The sequence below is a fragment of the Nestor notabilis genome, unplaced genomic scaffold (genome assembly GCF_000696875.1).
Source record: "Nestor notabilis isolate BGI_N333 unplaced genomic scaffold, ASM69687v1 scaffold34749, whole genome shotgun sequence".
In the NCBI taxonomy this organism is placed as follows: Eukaryota; Metazoa; Chordata; class Aves; order Psittaciformes; family Psittacidae; genus Nestor; species Nestor notabilis.
The window spans coordinates 1,823-22,659 of record NW_009943839.1 but is presented as its reverse complement, the minus strand read 5'-3'; the positions used below and the strand labels follow the sequence as shown (position 1 = coordinate 22,659).

Sequence of the window (20,837 nt, the reverse complement as noted above, 5' to 3'; positions counted from 1 at the left end):
ATTTCAGCTTACAGTGAAACAGAAAGGGGCTGAGCAGTAGGAGCAGGGCTTGGTACCAAAGTACAAAAGGCTGACAAGATACACATCTGAAAAGAGACCTTTGTCCCTTTATCACCCCAAACCTGGAATCGTCACTGAAATTAGTTTGATTTCAACAGGGTTACTTGCCTAGGAAGAAGAGTCAGCACTGGGCCAGGCTCTGAACCCTCTCCATCAGAGAATTGTTGGTTACAAATCTACCCTAATCTGGCAGGCAGCTGGGTCTGAATTCTGCCATCCACCCTCAGTGGAATTTGATCAAGAGGAACACAGCTGGGTCCTAAAACCTGGCATGTAAATAAACTGGGGTTTTTGCTCCGTGGTTGTTGTTAAGGTATGTGACTTCATGCCTGGTACTCTTATGCTTTAATTAACAAATGATACGGCGCTACTTTATAATAGTCTTCAGGTGGCAAAATTGCATATAGTAATTGTAATGTTCTCCAAGCTGTTTATAAACAGATTAAAAGAACTGGGTTAATTCTGGATACTGTACTAATTAATAAACAGCAGCTTAACATGGCTGCTAATGGCTCAGGAAAAACATTCAATTTACAAACAGTTCTGTTACTATCATAAGTTACTTAGTAAGGATACCTAGGTTAAAACATCTCTACTCCTTCTGAACTCATCTGCTCCGCTTCATCCCCCTCTGAAGCTCGCACTGTAAATATCTCATTTCCAAAACTGAGGCACCTCTTGGTCTTAAATTTTATTCTAAACCAACTCACAACAAAAATGTGACTCGAAACATGAACTGATCTTTCAGAGAAATGCCAAAATGCATAAAAACATTATGTTTGAGGTACGTTTACCGGCATGTACAGACAGTTGTGATCTATTAACTCAGCAAATGGAACAATGGTATTTTACCTTTCCAACATTAAGACAGCAGTAAATTGAAAGAAATCCAACTCATTTGTAACACATAAAACCTTTCAAAGACAAAGAAGCACAGAACAATAAATGTAATATCTGAGCACACTTTAAATTCACCGAAGAAAGATAACAAATGCCCCAAACCATTGTTTAAAAAGTTTTCTCTCTGAAACCTGAATTAAAACGCAGAGTAGTTTTCTGCAGTAAAGTGAGATGTGTAACTCCTCAAATGGAAAACAGTTAACCTGCCACAGAGTCTGTACAGTCGAAACAGAACAATCAGGTTGGACCCTAGTGACTTTGACATCACAATTCCCCATTTTATACACACCTCTGACAATTTCATCTTTTTAAAATTCATGACAAAACTGCATTAACATGGACACTGTGAGTATCAATGAGGTCAGTAAGATAAATAGACTTAAATAAACTATTAAGGTTGAAAAATTCAGTAAGAGACGGGGTTTACTTTATTAAATGCAACTTTTATTGTTGCCATCTTTTCTTCATTTATTAAACAAACTGAATAGAATTCAGAACACGCTATTGAACAAAAGGTATAAAAGTCAACTAGAAGCAATAATCCTATTTTTATACAGCAACAAATCAAATGCACAGTATGTTGTTTTTTTTGTCATTTTTTGTGTGTGTGTGATCGCAGGTGATTGGCTTTAAAATAAGCTAAACTGCCTGAAAGGCAAAAATTCCTTTATAATTCCAGCCGGAAGTCTGTGGAAGAGACTTTAAGGCAGCCCAACATCTTTATGATGCCGCATAATGTGCTGGTTCTTCTCTGAAGGCCTTCGGAAACCTTTCTTGCAATACTCACACCGGTGAGGGTAGTCTTTTGTATGAATGGAAATAACATGTCGTTTGAAGCCTGAGGCGTCTGTAGTGCTATACTCACAGTACTCACATTGATAAACTTTCCTACCACTGTGTGTTTTCATGTGTTTTTTCAGCTCGTTTTGTTGCCTAAAGCCCTTCCTACATCTCTTGCACCTGAATGGAAGATCTTTTGTGTGAACTGAGAGTATGTGGCGACTCAGAATGAACGGATCTGCAATCTTAAAGTCACAATGTCTGCATTGGTGCAATTTTTTACCCTTGTGAGCCGCCACGTGTTTTTTCAGTTCTGAAGGCCTATGAAAGCCTTTGTCACACATATCACACTTGTGAGGATAGTCTTTCGTGTGGACCGAAATGATGTGTCGTTTCAGATCACTCGAGTTTGAGCTCTTATGGTCGCAATGCAAACACTGATGTGTTTTACTTTCTTGATGCATAAGCGTATGTTGCTGTAGCTCTTTGGTATCTGAAAAAGTCTGGAAACAAATATCGCACTTGAGCGGCGTTTCCTTACTGTGTTTAGTCTTTACGTGAGTTTTCAAGTTAGAGGAGTCGGCAGACCGGTATTCACAATATTGGCACTGGTACGGCTTCTCACCAGTGTGGATCCGCATGTGCTTCTTGAGCTCCGACGGGTGGCGAAATCCTTTGCCACACTCCACGCAAATGTGAGGAAAGTTCTTGCTGTGGACAGCTAAAAGGTGGTGACTCAGCAACCCTTGTTCTGCTGTCTCATAATCGCAGAATTTGCACTTGTGCATTTTATTAACTCCTTTGTCCCTGTGCACCATCTTGTGAGTAAATAAAGTTCCTGCATGGGAGAAGCTTTTCCCACACTCATCACACTCAATAAGCTTCTCTGTTTTGTTGGTCAGCTTATGACTCTCCAAGTGGTTATGTAAACTTATTTTTTTATTCGTAGTGTAATCACAGTCTGTGCATCTGTATTTCTTCTTAGTAAGAAGGTGCTCTGGGTGGTTTTTCATGTGCCTTTTCAAGAAACCTCTCGATTTAAATTTCTTGCCACAAATCATGCAGGGGTAGACTGTCAGCGGGTGACCATCAGGGCCAATAATTATTGCTGAAAAACAATAAAAAACCCTTCAGTAATATTATACAACAATATTACATTTCAATACATGTTGTATTTCAACCTTTACAACAAGCTGAACTGTTAGATAAGATCAGATGCATACACTTCACTATGTAATAAACCAGCTTGCTACTGCGTTAGGTATAAGAAATTGAGGTAATTACTACTTTCATTTGGTTTTATTACTGGGAGAAAAGAAATAATGCTTTTTTGATTGAAACAACCAAAGCATCACCCAGCTGTTCTTCACCTCAAGGAATTCTACTTAGAAGAATTCTGACCCAGTTCACACATTAAATACACGCAGAAACAAACGCTGGTGCGAAGAACAGTGGCCATCTTGTTAAACTATTACACAGCAGGTGCAGCACACAATCTTCCTTGACTTTCCACGAATCTGGAGATAAAGTTTAATCTGGTGGTTTAATCACCTACTGCTGACTACAACTCACATGTCCCCACACTGACACCTCCTTCTTGTGCCATCTGTCATAGTTACAATCTGAAGAGGTATCAAGCAGCAATCAATGAGAACACATTTCACATACAGATGCCTCAAAGCTTTGGAACTTATCTGCACTCATCCATCAGCCTGATTTGTTTACCCTGAGTTTGTCTAGGCACGCTATAAAGCTCTCTTTTCCAAAAACGTTTCAGAAGGAGAACTGACTAGGTAGCTGGAAATAGAAAAAGCAAACTTTAAGATTAAAATTTGCCTGGTTTATTGATTCAGTGCTAAACAAAACAGAACTCCTACAGTTAAGTCACAATTTGGAAAGAAACTTTTAGTATCATTTAAGGCGAGACTACTATAGAAAACAGTTGTGTGCTTTTTCAACTTTATCAACCAAATAAATCATTCAGACAGTAACACAGTAACAGCAACACAAAATAATGCCAAAGCAGTGCATCTGTTCTTACAGATGCAAGTAAGAACATTGGCATGAACATCAAGGCAAGTTATTTCACAACTAAAAGAGGAAACTGTATAGAAGTATACTACCAAATGCAATATATAATGTTCAGATCTTCCAGTTACTTACTGAGCTGATATAAAGAAATGCATTGTTCTGTGTGCTTTCAATAAAGACAAAAAGAGTTTTTAAAAAGCACTACCACAAAACACCGTTTAGCTAACATCATCTTTGAAAAAGTTACATTAAACATTAAAACTGGTGTGGCAAGTTAAGTATACAGGTTTTTAACCTTTTGCTACGATACTGATTCTTCCCTATGTCAGAGATGGTTTCCTTTAAAACATCCCCACAATCCAAACCAACCATGTATTTAAAACCTTCAAAATAAAATATACACTCACTTATGATGCACAGGTGATGTCAACAAAACAATTCATAGAATCACAGAATCATGGAATTCCCCAAATAATCACTGGTTTTAACAAGACACTGCACATACGATCAGTAAAGTAACATCTGTTTATGGGTAAGTGCCTAGAGGAACGAGAGTACAGCCATCCACCAGCTACTCACCTGTTTGATATTGCCTAGACTCAGGTCTCCTTTTTTTCTTTGGTTTTTGCTTAGCCAGTCTCCCAAGTCCAGCGGACTCATCTATGTGCAAAAGAGCACTTGCAGTGCCATTCCGACTTTCAATGCCATCATTACTATTACCTAATAAGGTAAGTTAAAAAGTTACCTACCATCATCACTCTACAAATTATACAAGCAACAAACTCTACAGTGGTAATAAAAGAAATTATAAACTATTATCTAGACATTTAAACAAACCATAATAATGTACAGGATGAGCTGCAAAACTTCTCTGTATGTAACTTACGAACTACCTTTGGTATTATGAACCTGGAAGCACTGGCTTTGCCAACCTGATTTTACAGGAGTACATGATTTACAGGAATTCATGGGTTTCCATTTCACAGTAAGTCTTCCTTTAAATGAAGCATTTTCTGCATTTCTTTGGTTGCTAATTATGCCCCAAATGTTTAACAACAGTAAACAATAGCATGTCACAATATTTACTGTGCCAAATTTTCCTCTCAGTCCTGAAATACGTTCACGTGTGAGCTCCCATTAACTTCTGGAATTTAAATCTGAATTTACCTGACTGAAGTTTCTCACACACCAAGTACCAGAACTGGAACAGAGATCAATGAATTATTCTGAATAGCCCATAAACTTGCCCACAAAACACTCTACTTACTATTCACACACCTGATGCTCTAACACTTACAAACTCTTTCTACTGAGAACAAAGAGCACGCTCGGTTTTGTGTAACAGAAAGAAGGAAACAATCTTTGCCTCATAGTTTCCTGTTTAATACACAAATGGTATCACTGGCTGTAGAACAAACATGAAAATTACAAGTAAATATATCTATATAATCAGGAAGATATTTATTGGTAATCAGTTCAACATCAGTGATTTAAGGGCATAAGTAAATTTTAACAAGTTTTGTGGTTAAGTATTTACTAAATAAATAAAAGCCGACAGTTTCTGGTGAAAGTAAAGCATACAAATAAACAGGAAGATTGAAGTGGAAGAAAGTGCAACATGCTTAACAGCTGTTCCCTCTGTAGAGTGCTGAGAATTAATATTCATGATTAATGTAAGAAGACTCACAGCCAGAAAAAGGCACATGCAGACCCTGAGGATTCTGATCTATATGCTAGCTCAAGTGTTGGAACAGCAAATGCAGCAAGTGACAAACGCTGAAAAGCAAATACCCTTTCACGTGTACAAAGTACAGTTTGCAACAGGTGCATGAAAAGTCCTTCTAGAGCATAATACAAAACAGGCCCCAAACATTTTCTGATACTAGAATAAAATCACAAAAACTTGCTGGAATATAAAGCACAGTGGCACTGGGCTTTGTTACAAGACAACAATAAAACAAATTTAGTATTTTAGGATGCCACTGTTAACAGCTCTTAAACCCTCTTAAACTGAAGAGTTCTCAGAACTCTTCATGCTTCATTGTGTCTCCCCATCACTTCTCACCTTCCTTACTGCTGACAATTCACTCTTTCTCACATTCTTAAATTCTCCTTCCCATTCCATCTCTCTGTTCTTAATACTCTGCTCAATTTTCTCCTCCTTCTCCAAAATCACTGGATGTTCAGTCTATCTGTTCAGCCTACCGCTGTTGTTCTGAGTTCACTTAGTTTAATTTTTAATTCCCACTCCACCTGGCTTGTCCCTTCCTCTCCACTGAAACTGTGCTCACCGGTGTATGGCCAAAGACAAGGCTCTGGGTGCACTACCATCCTAAACAACTATTAACACATGCTCCTCCCTGAAATCTTGCCCTCCCTTCCCTTGTCCCTGCTTCCAGCCCCCATCGCATTCTCAGCACTCCCCTGCCGTTTGGCTGCTGGCACCATCACAACAATACACATTGTGCAGATGTACAATCAGTTTTGTCCTCTACTCCACTATTTCTTCTACTTTAGGAGGAGAAGGAGGCAATATGGAAACATTTCTAGCATGAGCTTTCGGTCTAGCAGCTTACGTAAGTTTTGGAAATCAGGTTTGTGCACCAGTTGGTGCACAAACAATACTAACAGTTGATACTAACAATCAAAAAAAAAAAAAAAAGATTCTGCATGCTGGAAATATTATCAAGGTTCTGTTAAAATTTTAAGATGTCTCCCTCCAGTTTCTTTTTTTGAATCAATTAATTATTTCCATTAGTGAAATCACATATTTATATGTTCCTTCTAGAAAGCATTTAAATCAAGCTAGAGGTCAGTGTTGCTTTTCACTGTTAACCTGGTTCTTACAAATTTCTATCTCTGCTTTTTTTTTTCCCCAAATAAAAATATTCAGCTCTATTCCCAAGCCAGCTTTTACTCTGTCTTAAAACTGTGAAGGACAGATGTACTTCAGATGCAATTTTTCAGCTGAAAGCTCGAGTACTTCCCCCCATGGAAGTATGAAGGAAAATGCCTGTTAAAATAGGAGTAAAAAGAAGCCTGCCTTGTAACTTCTTTCTCCTTATCTTAAGGCTCATTATGCCAAGAAACCATTCTTAACCTAAAATCTTAAAAACAAACACAAAAGCACAAATACTCCACTACCCTCCAAATAATAATTCCCAACATTTTGCCACAGACAATGTCACCAGGAAGAATTCTTTGAGTGTTACCTACCATAAGCTGCTGCCCAAGCTATAGGCATGAAAGTTTTAATTTCAGTATCATCAATTTGCTGTTCATGGGCCACTGCTGCATCCTCCTCTCCTACAATCACTTCCATATAAACCTCATCAGCTATTTCTGCAACATCTAAGAGAAAAAGAAGTCAAGAAAAAATTAATAAGAACACTGCACTGCTGAAATTGAAAATCCCTGCTCCCAGATGAAAGCCACCTACTTACTTAGGTCTTCATCTTCATGCTGAGAATCATTTACAGTCATGTAAACCATTTTCTCCCTTGGAATTCGAATACTGCTATTTTGATCAAGTAATCCAACTGCGTGGTCATTCTCTGGCTCGCTCTCCACAATGTCTACTGTGCCCCCTAATTAGGAAGACCAGAGCAAAATATTTTAAAGACACTCTGCTCAAATTCTACGCTAAACCACAGAAAACTTGAAGTTCGCCATTCTTTAACATTAGATCTAGAGCTCTTTACGAACAACTTGAGAGAAACTACAGCCTCTAATTATGCAAAATTTAAAAAGTCAGTTAGAGTATTCCAAAATGAGCATATTTTACCTAAATCATCTTCTCCAGGATCTGCTTTGAATATATAGACCTTGATGACTTCTGGACAAATGCCATCCACTTTACAAGAGCCACTTTCTGACTCTGCTTCCATGGTAATTTCAGCAGAACCTTCGTGTTCTATCTTACCAGCATCATCCACTACAAAAAGAAATTATTACAATTATCCAGTCATATACAGACAGACATATATGAAAGACTTTATTACTCAAATTTGGAAGCAGTTTAAGATTAAATCGTTGTGACAAAAAACCTACCCAGAAATATTTTTTCATATCCTTGAAAACAATGACAATAAATACAAAAATAAATGCAAGCCATATCTTCTAATGAAGGGGGAAGTACAAAAGCGCTGCAGTGATATGACTAGGAGCATGAACACCACACCAGGCAAAGCTAATAGGGAAACAGTGATCTGCAGCAAGGTGATGGTAGGAAGAAGCTGCACGTTTGTACTTACTCTGTGGCATAATTTCACTTACTCTCAGTTTTAATTGCTTTCTCCTTCACAACTAATAAGCTATTAACTGTTTTGTTTATTTTTTTTTTCCCAAAAGCATTAACTGTTGCTCAATTCTGTCTCTAATGCCAGCAGTGCTACTGCTGCCAGCCAGACCTGGTTCCTTGCAAGACGGTGTTATTGATGCTTCTTCAGCTGACTAGAGAAGACACCTAAATGAATACTACACAAAGAAACTCCTCCACTCTTCTCGCCCACTCAACACAAAGGTAGCCCCATATACTCTCCTTACTATCATCTCCAATTTTATTCTCTTTGCTTTCAGAAGTGCCCCGACATCGCGCTTCAGTTTGAATTGCCGTAACTTGCCCAGGCCTCCCACATAAACATGGCTAACAGCCAGCTTTATGAGAACCCATTTCTGCTTGTTAAGACAGAGACACACGCACACACTCTCCATCTTACTCTACCAAGTATGGGTTTTAAAGGAAAGATTACTAAATATGCATTCACAAGAATAAAATCCAGCATCTCAAGACCTTCAGAGAATCTCCCAATTTCAGAAGCCCCAGAAGTTTCTGAAGTGTTGAGATTATTTAAGAATTTTAACAAGACTATATGCTTCTGCAATCTGTGACTTTAATGTGCATAAAGCCACTTTTGGAGGCTGACATGGCTCCCTCAGAACCATGCGTAACTTCAATTCATTACAACAAGACATGACATTTATACTAAAGGAAGAGTAAGATCTGTCCCATAAATACTGTAGAATTTTAACTACTATGCTTAGAACATACGATATATGTTATTATAAGTGTGCTTGTTTTACTGGCGCTCATTACCCTCTAAACTATATCATAGCTTTACTACTCAGTAACTGCAAGTAGATTTAAGATCTACTTAAAAGAAAGAAGCTCAGAATGTTATTACTGTTCTTTTCCTTCCATTTAGTCAATAAATTGGCCTTTAAATTAGATCAATTAGCATGTGTTCTGTCTCATGTACCAAACACAACAGTATTTAAGTACAATTTCTCAACTGGGCATCATTACCCACACACACACAAAAAAAAAAGGAATAATGTTAAATTACGAAGCACTGAAATAAATTAGTCTCTCTCTCTTCACGAAAAGAGCAGCAGAAAAACCACCAAAATCTCTTATGCCAAGTTCATGATCAGTGGCCACTGTACAGAATGTTTAAGGCAGTAAGATGTCTAAAAAATTTCTTTGTGTCACGGGACAACATAACATCTTGTAGATGAAACGCCAAAGCATTTCAAAAGTAAAAACCTTAAGATGTTCTTTTGAATCATGTTAACACCACTCCACAGTGTGTATATTCTGTTACTGAATAGACTCTCAAAAATTCTCAGGCAGATGCATGGAACACCAAACGACACTGGAACATTGACAAAAACAAAGCTTGCTTTCGCTCCTACGCTAGAGTTACGTAGCTGTTCTCCTTCAGCTTGGCTGTTGCCAGTGTCACACACATGTACTTGGAAGGCCTTCAAATCAGCATAGACTGATTTTACACCGCTGAAGCCAAAGGGGAAGTCTGCCACCAAGCCCAACTGATGCTGGAACATACTCAAGGAAGGAAAATTATAGCTGAAGCAGCCAGAGAGAAAACAAACCTACATGCACCATGTGAAACAGGCTGGCTTCTTTTACCCCAAACAGAGGTTTTTACTTCCATACATATATGGAAGTATCTATTGATAACACTCAGACAACAGAATTCTAATCTTAAAAATATGTTCCATTTACTCTCTGAAATAAGTTCTCCAAGGTTCAAAGGCACCTTTTAAACAACATTACAAAAAAAAAATCATTACACAATTTAGAGTTTATTTATCCCCAATTTCCTTCTCTATTCAATAGTGGTTTAAAAATGTAATGATTGGTTTAAATATTCTTTATCAGCATCATTAAATTGTAACGAAACTGATGTACAGGAATATCAGGCCCAGATTTCTCATCCAAATGGAAAAAAATTCACTCTTGAAAAATTTAAGTCTCTGAAGTGTTTGAAAAGTAATAGTGTTTGCAGTATAGTAGTAAACAGGTAATAGCAAGAAAGGGTGGAAAGAAAAAGGTAGGAAAAAAGGTAAACATCAGAAGAGACAAACAAGGTGTGAAAGAGAATGGTTATCTACCACACAAAGTACCATTTCTATGGTGTTTTGTCCCATGGCTATATACACTTTTATCTATAGTGATTCACTGATGATGCTCTGGCAGCATTTATGAAATTTGATTTCTATTTAACGCTTTCCCTGTGTTTCTGCATTCTCCACAGATCTCAGTCTCACAATCAAACGAAATGATATTCATGAATACTTGAATGATTAATGTTTGAAGTTGGAACTCTGATGATGTTTGGATTTTTCATTTGCATTCACAGCCCATCAAGGGATCCCACGAATATCATGCGTGACTGATCTTTTCGTACGTTGTTCCTCTTTGAAATTACAAAAACAAATACAAAAATACTCAAAAGCATTAGTTAAACTTACTTAAAACTATTAGTTAAGCTTATAAGAGACCATTTCCTTTCAAGTAGAGACACTGGGCAGTTACTTAACTAATCACAAGTCACATGCCAGAAAAAAGTTCAAGCTAGCATTATTCCAGTGCCGTCATACCTTGTGCCTCCATTTAATTAGATACAAACTGAACACTCAGAGTGTTAAGTGTATGATATTTTCCCCTCTACTAGCTAGTAGCTTTACTTCAGTAAGCTAGTGCATTCAGACGAATTCTCCAAGTTAAAGAAAAGAGAAAAAACTTACTAGACACAATGTTATTTTATGTAAACTCCAAGAATGCATTCTATGCTTAGTTTGCTGCCATTCTGCACAGACTTCACTGATGAGAGCAGCTTGCTCTTTGCATACTATGAGCTGCAATAAACAACTGAATACCATACGTGCTTTTCCAATGTTGCTGTAATTGCTGCCAGATAAAGACAATGCTTGAATTTTATTAAAAGCACAAACAGATGAGAAAGGTGTCACACAACATGAGAGACATGACATACTTAAAGCCTGTCTAGTTATCATTTATATTACAAGGAAATCAACGAAAAGAGACCAACAGATAAAAAAAGAGGAACAAAGAGTAAAGCAAAGACATAAAAGATGCAGGCAACATTAACAACAGAGTAATACATGTTCTATCTCCTAGAAAATGTTACATATAATTAAAAAATCATACAATTTCATAAACTACTATGTCCAATGAACAATTATCTCCTGTATCTTTACCCTCCTATTAAAATACGTCCAGTGGCATTTCTGGGACAGAAACAAGCTCCTGTGCATTGACAATCAAAACCATGCTTAAAACCCAGCTGAGGCCGGCTTCCCCATATAGAAGCACAAAGGCCAGCCCAAGATCCTGCATACGCATTTGCTTAAATGGTAAATGTTTTGTTTAACCATTTGCCTAACTTCCCAATAAGTTGTTTTCAGTTTTTTATATCCAATATTTAATGGATCAGCAGATACAGACTTTGTAAGCCTGCAGTCTTTTACTTCTAACTAGAGAAATGCAAATACCTGTAACTGTATTTTTTAATGGTTTCCATAAGCTTGCACGTTTACTCTTTCCTACCATTTCTCCTCTATATGGGATTAATGAGGAAAATAAAAGGACTGTAAAAGTTAAAATTCACTTAAGCACTGAGAAACCTCCAATCTTTTTCAAGTAGAGGCTGTTCACTGCTAAGTAACACCCCGAAAACAGTTCTTACAAACATTCTAAGAAAAAGTCTGTCTCTGCATCAGTTTAACAGATCTTAAAATCTGTCTATGGAGCAATTAGATGGGAATCATCTATTTTGCCAGCCTTTACATTCCCAAGCGATTCTTTTCGCTGTTAAAAAGTGCATGTCATGGGATTCTTGCCTGCTTACAAAATAAACCCTATTCAACCATTCTTAATGAAAAAGTCACTGCTAACTATTCTGTTTCCTCCAAAATAGATTAAAAGCATGCTGTATTCCCCAGACAGACTTTGTTCAGTCATCTGTGATAGAAACATTTTACATGTACTTCACTTGATAGCAGTAATTCCTAGTCTACTAAAGAAGTTATTTTTACCATCCAGTTATTTCTTAAACAGCAAAGCAGGTGTCCTAACCTGTGTGAAAAAAGAAACCTGTTCTGGTTCGATTTCAATGCCAATGCCATTGCCATTACACACAAGCAACAGTATACCCTACGCCTCTGAAGCTCCCCTCAGGGCAGAAATCTAGGAGAGGAGAACATCCTGAGGACCTAATGCTTGTCCTTCTCTTCCCGCACACAAATCAGACTAAGCCGTGAGACATCGCTCAGCCCAAGGGTACCCTCATCTCCATCACCTCTGGAGCAGCCTTGGCTATGACAACTGTTGGTACCATTCCAGTGGTCAGGCAGAAGCCTGGCAGCAAATTCTACCTCACAGAAAGAAAAATGTGATTTCCTGCATCTTTAAGAACCTCTAGGGAAAAAGAGGGAAGTACTTATTTATGCTAAAAACCAAATAAAAGCATTTAGTTTCCCTGACCAGGAGTCCTAATGAAGGCATGAACTTCATAGCTTTGTTGATCAGATCCACTGTTTTCAAATTAAACATCCAATAAGGATGAGAAGCGATAGGTTTCACCTACACCTATGAAGAGATGTAGTCATTGTTCTCTGAGTACCCTGGGTTCTAACTCCTGTAATCAAAAGTGTTAATTCATATACAGCAAACAAAAGACACGCCTAACTCAGAGCAAAGTAAGGATATATGGATGGACCTAACAGAGCCCCTGAATTTACAAATATCACATAACTTCCTAAAACTGCAGCTTAGACTTTGTGAGGCCACCCTTCCTTCTCTCCAGACTCCCCTTGTCCAACCACCTTTGTGCCTCATTATTTTTACTGTAATTAAATACGAGTATATCAGAGTACAACTTTTTGTCTTACAGAACAAGTTTTTGCCACATTGAAAAAAAGCAGGCAAGCAAAAATCTTCATTTCCGTCTTATGGGCAGGTTTAATGCACTACTCTCATTGGTTAGCAAATGCAGTTTTGGGTTTTTTTCCTGTTGTTTTGACAAACACTAGCTTATCTCATTGTTTCACAGAGAAAAGATTTCCAAGCCTTACAATTTTCTACCAAGTAATTAGTATCAGTGTGAGCCAGCATGCAATTTACTCTTTCCAAACTCATGAACTGGCTTGTTATAGCATACGTGGAAGAAAACCTGATTTATCAAATCTCTTCATATCCTTTTCAAGCTACTAACTAGTGGCAGTTTGCATTCTTTGTTGAATGACTGTCTGATTCTGCCCTGCCGTATGTGTCTCAAGTCTACTATGGACCACAAATGAAGCTTGAGGGCAGACTAAGTATCTAAGAAAAAAAAGTGAGTACATCAAAAGGCAAGTGATAATATAAGCTGTGCCAAGAAACACCATCTTGGAAATGAAAAAACCAAAGGCATATCAATGCAGAAGCTAAATTAAACCTCAACTGGAAAAGAAATACTAAAATACTGAGTTTACTGAAGCCAAGTCACAGAATGAAACCCACAGGGACTGTACTCTTTGAAAAGACAAACCAGTCTGAACCAAGAAAGAAGGTAGAAACGCAACATTTAAAAAGTACACAGACATTAGTCATTTCAAAACAGCTATTTTCAGGGTAAATCTAAGAAAAACATCTTATTTTAAGAAAATCTATATAGACTCAGTTCCTGAGGAACAAAAATGGAAATGCATGAAGAGAACCACAAGATAAGAAGAAGACAACAAAAAGATTTTGCCAGTAACTTCCACTGAAAAATACAGACTGTGAAACCTACCACAGAGAGAGCACAAAGTGTCATTCCCTGCTTCGCAAGTGACTAGGCTAAAAGAAGACAGGCAAAAGCATCCTGAAGAACACAGTCTAGCTCCCAGATCTGGAAAGCAGTTACATTTGGCTACTGTAATGGCAGACACGATTACATTCAAACATCTGCCCCAGCAGTTCTGGGAGGTTTGCCAGAATCAGGATTTTACAGGTTAGGATGAAAAAAATTCCAAAACTTGGCTGACGTTACTGCCTTATAAAAAGGCACCTAATACTAAGTTCAGCTGAAGAACTGAGACAGTCAAGAGATCAATAAACACATACACTGCCGATGCAAAAAAACCCATGGAAATTAATTCAAATAATGTTTTCCATATATATTTGGCAAGACAGTCTTTACTTGATGGAAAAGCACTAGACTTCACAACCAGAAGAACTTGTTATGTTGGCTTTAAACACAGTAGGTGGTAATAGGGAACTTCCCTATAAAATGAATTGTAGAGCATACTTAATATTTTGAACACAAATAAAAAGGATGCCTGTTTTGTAGCATAACGACTGTTTTAAATGCTGCCTTATTTAAGGGTCTGGATTTAAACAAAGTACATTGCAAGACTATCAGAAGCCGTTTAATATTAAATAAAGTATGAAACTGCAGAAACACATGACTGAAAACAGAGAATATCCCAGCACAACTGAACAATTAAATTCCTGTGTTTTCTGCCAGTTACCACCTGTTGACAATTGGTACATCTAAGAAGACTTCCCAGCTGTGTGGGTATTTTAAGGATTACACAATATGGCATCTACCAAGACATTCTGTTCTCATTCAGCCACTAGCAATGGTTGAATGGGACATGTATCTACCCAACCCTCTCACTTGAATTTACACAGACAGTATTTGCAAAGTGTTCCTGTGACAGCAGCCCCAGAGGCTGCCCATGCTGCAGGATGACAGCCTGCAGGGAGAGGGTGAGCAGAGAGACAGGAGCAACAGCATCTTAGAGAGCTATGGTTAGGGATAAAAAACAGGTAAGGATCACCACCAGAGCCTTTACACATTCAGGCCTCAATTACGCATAGGTGGATTATCCACTTTGTTGCCTAACTATGCTGCAGAAGCATTTGAGCTACTTTCATCTTATCTAAAACTCAGGTCCAGAATGAGAAAGCTGTATCTGTACTATACTGTACAGAGTACACTTACTAGGTTGGATAAATACTATTTCGGAGAGCACCATCCCTGACCTATTTCACCTCAGTATGATCTTGCAGCTTAATTTTACAATATTTTGTGTTATCCGTATTTTGCATTATCCCATTTAATTGTTTTCCCAGATAATAGAGAATCAACTGTACCTCATATAAACTCAAAACATGGCTGCACAAGGTTACTCAAGGAACTCAAGAGATGATAAATTAAGAAATGCAGTGATCCTAGGTAAGGAGAAGCAACATTAAAATCCATAAGTACAGAATATAAAATTAAAACAAGTTATTATACATTTCAAAAAAGTGTCCAAAGGTTAAAAAAAAAAAGGGAGGAGGGAAAACCCCCCCCAAAACTGGTAACTGAAGCAGAGCATGAAGTATACCTCATCAATGGAGTCATTCAACACTACACAAAACTGGAGTGCCTGAAATGGCAATTAAAAAAACCAGTCTAACAAAGCTTTTCTACTTCTATGACAAACAAATGTTCACCAGTGACACTCTCATGTTTCTAAGTACTACACTGAGTAATCATTATAAGTAACATATTTAGAGTAAGCTCTAGTTCACACAAATGGATATCCTCAGTAGAAAAAGGACTGATGATAGGCTCTGTTTTTCTCCACCCTCTAGTTTAAGTCTTTTGAAATACGATTCAAATGGATTGTGCCACTGTTCCTAAGGGAGATTAAGATATTCACAGTTGCTTCACAGCTATGAGCAGCAATAGCTACTCTTTTTGTTAGCAGCATACCTCCCTCCTTTGTTTAATCAAGAGAACAAAACACATCCTAACAGCAAAGAAAACCATATTGTTGCCTGTATCTAACTGTAAATGGGGTGGGGGCTTAGCAAAAAACAAGACAAAGAACAAATTATCACTTGGACTTCCAAAGAATAGGGTTTTTTACTTTCCCTTTTCCATGATTTTTTCTTTTGTTTTCTCAATGTCTTGGAAGTAGTCTTAGTAACCTGCACATGCATGCGTTTTCAACCATTGCCACATTTATTTTCTTTCAGTGCTTACTAAGTATACGGCATTTAGTTTACTGGAATTCCTACTCTTTTGTTCGTACACTACAAAACGCTACAGAAACAACTTATAATCAGACATACATTTGCCTGTATTCTTCTCCATTAGCTTCACCAGATTTCTAGTTGGTACATGTTCCTAAAAATACCCCCATCTGAGTACATCTGTGAGATCTGCATTTCATTAATACAGAAAATCTGTTGTAAGCCCTCCCTCAGATATTTCAAGGACTACCCAATGCCCACATAAGAATTTTGATGGCTTTACCCAGACACTTACAGGAAATCATAAGGTAATCTTCACAGTTGCCCTTCTCATCTTGATGTTCCACAGGGATTCCATTGGCATCAATCACTGCCTCTGATGCACAGTCTGCCACCAAAACTTCCTCAGAAACAACATCTGTTCCCAGAGTATCAGTGACAATATCCGCTTCTTCAACATTATCATGAACTACATGTTCTACATGTCCAACTTCAGGTACGTGCATTGACTCACTTGTCAGTACATGTTCTGGTATAGACATTGCTTCTGCTGTTATGTCAGAAGCTAAAACATCGTCTGGGACAGTGCAATGAGCCAAAGAAACCTCTTCAGCTACGTCTGTGTCCAGCACTTGTTCAGGAATAATGACAGTTTCAGATACGTCTGGCTCCTCCATAATATCTGGGCACTGAACATCCTCGATAACAACATCCTCAATGACATCTTGGATTACTACAGAATCTGGATCATCAGGAACAAAATTATGCACTGTTATATCTGAGTCGACTACATCTGAAACAAATACTGTCTCCTGTACTTCCACGACAATCTGATCTCCATCCATATGTGCTGCATCAGCTCCTGAAAAACATAATTAAAATAGCAGTTAAATTGTAAAACTAACTCAGATGAGGTGGTTAATAACTGAAATACCTTCTATTTTACACTATGCTGTAATTTAGTAAAAGAGGCATAACAACCTTTGAGCAATTAAGGTAAGCAGATATATGGGGAGATGATAAAGTCAGTCCTCAGTAGATGCTAACATAACTAAGATCAGCATTTTTTTCTCCTGGAAAAGATTACCAGTTTTTTCCAACACCCAAACAACTATTACTTGACAGAACAGTAGCTCATTCATACTGCTTTGAGTAATAAAAGCAACCAAAAAATCGAAAGCAACTATTCTATACAGAAACACTGATGCAGCACAGCACTTCCAAGCAAAGACAAAATAAATGACAGTCAATTGCACCTAATGTCAGCACTCTTATCAACATATTATCTCCTGACAGACCTGTTGGATCAAAAAATGCATTTGGCTCATGCGGCTGCAATTCAAGCCCATCTTCATCCATGGCCTTTAACTCTCATCAGTCACAGTGTCTGTAGAAGGTAAAGAAGAAAGGTTATTTAACTTGTATTATGCTTTGAAGGTTGCTTCTGCCTGTGCACTGAAAAGCAGAAATTTTGGGCACATGGAAGTGAACAGGTAACACCTCTTGACTTTAAGATGAACCAGGTTTCACTTAGGGTACTTCTATTCGGGACTCCAGAAATAGTACTCTAGAACACCATAGGTCCATTTCTCAAAACCCCACAAACAAGAGAAGCAGCTAATAAAGGGGCATGAAAACATTATTTCTTTATAATGTTAGGAAAAAAATTAAATCAAAACCTAGACAAGTTCACACTCAAAGTCTTTTGGATGGTGAGGAATACGGTGGTGTCAAATCAGTAAGGCTTAATAAGGTAAATTAAACGCAGACAGCTAATAATCTGAAATGCACGGCACTTCTGATATCCCCTGTGCTTATACTCAGGAAGCAAGGAGTAGGTTACTCTTATGTCACTTCAGGAATTGAAATAATCAATGTAAACTGCTTCCAAAACAAAACATCATATGTTTTCAAACCCCTAGTATGTGAATACTTCAAAAACTCCTGCCCCAAGACAAAGTACCTATTTGCTTTTGTATTAAAAAATACCACCGGTTCTCAAAACTTACTGAATGTCATATTCTACCAAATGTCAACATTTCTGCAGTGGATAATAACAACTTAAAATTTCCATCTTCTGAACAAAAGAAACAAACACTACCACAAAGTTAAAATACTTACAAAATCTGAAACTACAATCTAAATTTTGCTGCTTACATATGAGCATTATAATTAGGATCAGGCAAACCTATCTGGGTAAAATGTGATCTAAGACCAACTTGTACTACTCTCTTGCACTTAGTCCAACTAGTTTCCTAGGTGCAGAACCAGCAAGAGGCAACGAAGATGTACAAGTGGAAGATGCGATTTTCCTTCCTCCAAACATTTTTCGCAATGACAGGCACAAATCTCCCCGTTCTTGTGGTACTTACACAAAAGGCATAGAAAAAACTTTAAGATTTTGCCCAAGGTTTCCATAAGAGTCATAACCTTTCCAAATGACATCAACTAACATTTACAATAATTAAGTCTTCAATGGGGGAAACTGCTCTACAAAAGAAAAAAATTAACAACTACTCAAAGCCACAAACCTACAACCATAATCTGTAAGCATTTTCTAGACTTCACCATTTTTCTAGCTCAAACTCTCTGCAGCTAATCACGCAATTTATGTATCAGAAAATGCATTTTTACAAGTTGAGGGAGAAATATAGCCAGAAATTGAACTGAAGGAAAAGCAGCGACAATCTAATAATTATCCAAGGAGTCACGTATTTGTGTGACGCTCAGCTGGAAGGCCTCTGTTTTAAAGACAGCTGTGCCAACAGATCATTGTTGTGTCCAGATGGATATAAATCACCTCACAATTATTCTGACTGTCAAGCATTTCTATCAGAAGCACCCACTGTTAACAGGAACACCTCTTCACCCAGATGCCTTTCCAGAATCAAAAGCAGAAGAAAAGCATTTCTTAGCCTTGGGTACAAGACATAGCTTGACTGATCGATGAACTTCTGCCATGCCACAGAAACAAGAACAGAGTAACAAGGTTTCATAGTCATTTAAGCAAGAATTATTCATACCCAAATTGGTTTATTTCCATCTATTCAGTACACACCTAGCCAGCCTATTACAAATGCCTTTCCTATTTGTCTTCCCATCTTTGCTGTGTTGTCTTCCATGTTTAGTTTCTTCTTTTCTGTTGCCTCTTCTCCAACTTCTTGGGTGCCTGTACCTATATTACGTTCATTACCTCCTCACCCGCTCATTTCATCTCTCCAACTTCTAACTCCAGCACACTCCCATCATTCACACAAAGCCTTGATACTCATCAATTTGTAGCAAAGTTTGTAACAGCAATCCAGAGATTTTTTTGGGAGGAGGCAGGGAGGATTACTGGTAGGCAGAAGTAAATTGCCTTTTTCCTCAGGCAACACACATGTAAGAAGATGGCACTCGCTGTCCAGCTCTTTGGGCAAAGTCAAGATGCTCCTTCTGCCTGTGCTTTTGAGGACCGTATTATCATACATACTAGACTCTCATCAGCTGGCACCCAAGTAGCTTGAAGTGTTAGTTCACCACTAGCTATTGGAAGAACTGGCATTTGTTTTCTCCACTTCCTGCTTTCATCACTCACCTGACCATCACCCCACCACAAATTCCTACTTCTTATGATTCATGCATATACTTTCTCTACCCTCTCCCTGGATACCTCACTGTCTCTCTGACTGAGGTTCTCCCTCATCGTCCTTCTGTCAATCCTCTTCACCCCTGAGACCCAGAGGCTGCCATCACTACTCCCCAGCTTCTACGCACACTGACACCATCTCATTGCTGCCCAGATTCCAGGCAACAGATGCTAAAACCAACAAGTCTCTGTAGTGTTCACAGCAGTGCAGCTTCCTAAAGACACTGCCACCAGCAGTAACATCCCAGGAGACCTTCAACCACTTTGTGTAAGTGTGGCCTCTTCTATATTGGCAAGATCTTCACACGTAAAGGAACATAACATGCTGCAAAACAAGGGCTCAGGTTTTCCACAAACTGAAGAAGTTTCCTTGGCACATGGGTTTTCAAGACAAGAGTTTTAAAAAAGGCCAGAGATTTAAACCATGGCACTTCTTCCAAAGAAAAAAGAAAAAAGCCCCAACCCTTTTACTAAATGACTCTCTTCCTAAATAAGGTTTCCCATGATGCACTTTTGCACCCAGACCCAGCCAACAAATTCATGTACACAAATTCTTACCCCTGTGCAGGACCATAAAAGCTTTATAAGTGCTCCACTAGGGCACAGACCTTACCCTCCACAGAAATATGCTGCAGAAAGAGGACCAGGAGAGGATGCAGACATTTAAAACAGGATTTAACTGAACTATCTATAGCAGTAAGGATGCCTAAATCAAAATATGCAGTCCATAAAGACATCAAGGCATTTGTCCATGGATAGGGAAAAAAACCTAATCCCTAAAAACGTCCTGAAATCGTTTCAGGGTTTCAGCATTCTAACCAGTAGATGAGAAACTGCTGTTTCTTCCTGCTTGCTCTTCTGAGCAGTGGGCCAGCACTGGGGCCCAAGATTCAGCCACACAAAGGGAGCTACAGCCACATGGTTCTGTACCAACCGGCAGCTCTGTGATGAGGGCACAGTTCTGCAACACAAGAAATACCAGAGCTTCTTGTTGCAAGCACCAAACACCTTCAAATTCCATAGCAAGCACCCTGAACTCTGTGGTACCGCAAGGCTAAAAAGCAATTCCGGCAGTTCATTTTCCTGCAAGATTCCAAGACAGACAGAAACTCTCATCAGTTC

The 20,837-nt window shown here is 38.3% G+C and overlaps 1 protein-coding gene across 2 annotated transcripts; it reads right to left on the bottom strand.

Moving 5' to 3' along the window:
* Positions 1–746: 746 nt before the first annotated feature.
* On the bottom strand, positions 747–17,474 carry LOC104411650 (zinc finger X-chromosomal protein). 2 transcript variants are annotated; one of them, XM_010022119.1, is made up of 7 exons: positions 17,386–17,474; positions 16,383–16,949; positions 7,556–7,705; positions 7,215–7,358; positions 6,988–7,122; positions 4,351–4,491; positions 747–2,848 (listed from the first exon to the last, which is right to left on the bottom strand). In XM_010022119.1, the coding sequence occupies exons 1-7, from the start codon at positions 17,444–17,446 to the stop codon at positions 1,662–1,664; spliced, it is 2,385 nt and encodes a 794-aa protein (XP_010020421.1). In that variant the 5' UTR covers positions 17,447–17,474; the 3' UTR covers positions 747–1,661. The 2 variants fall into 2 exon arrangements, with proteins under 2 accessions (XP_010020421.1, XP_010020422.1); XM_010022120.1 differs by lacking the exon at positions 16,383–16,949 and having other exon boundaries at positions 17,386–17,446.
* Positions 17,475–20,837: the final 3,363 nt, after the last annotated feature.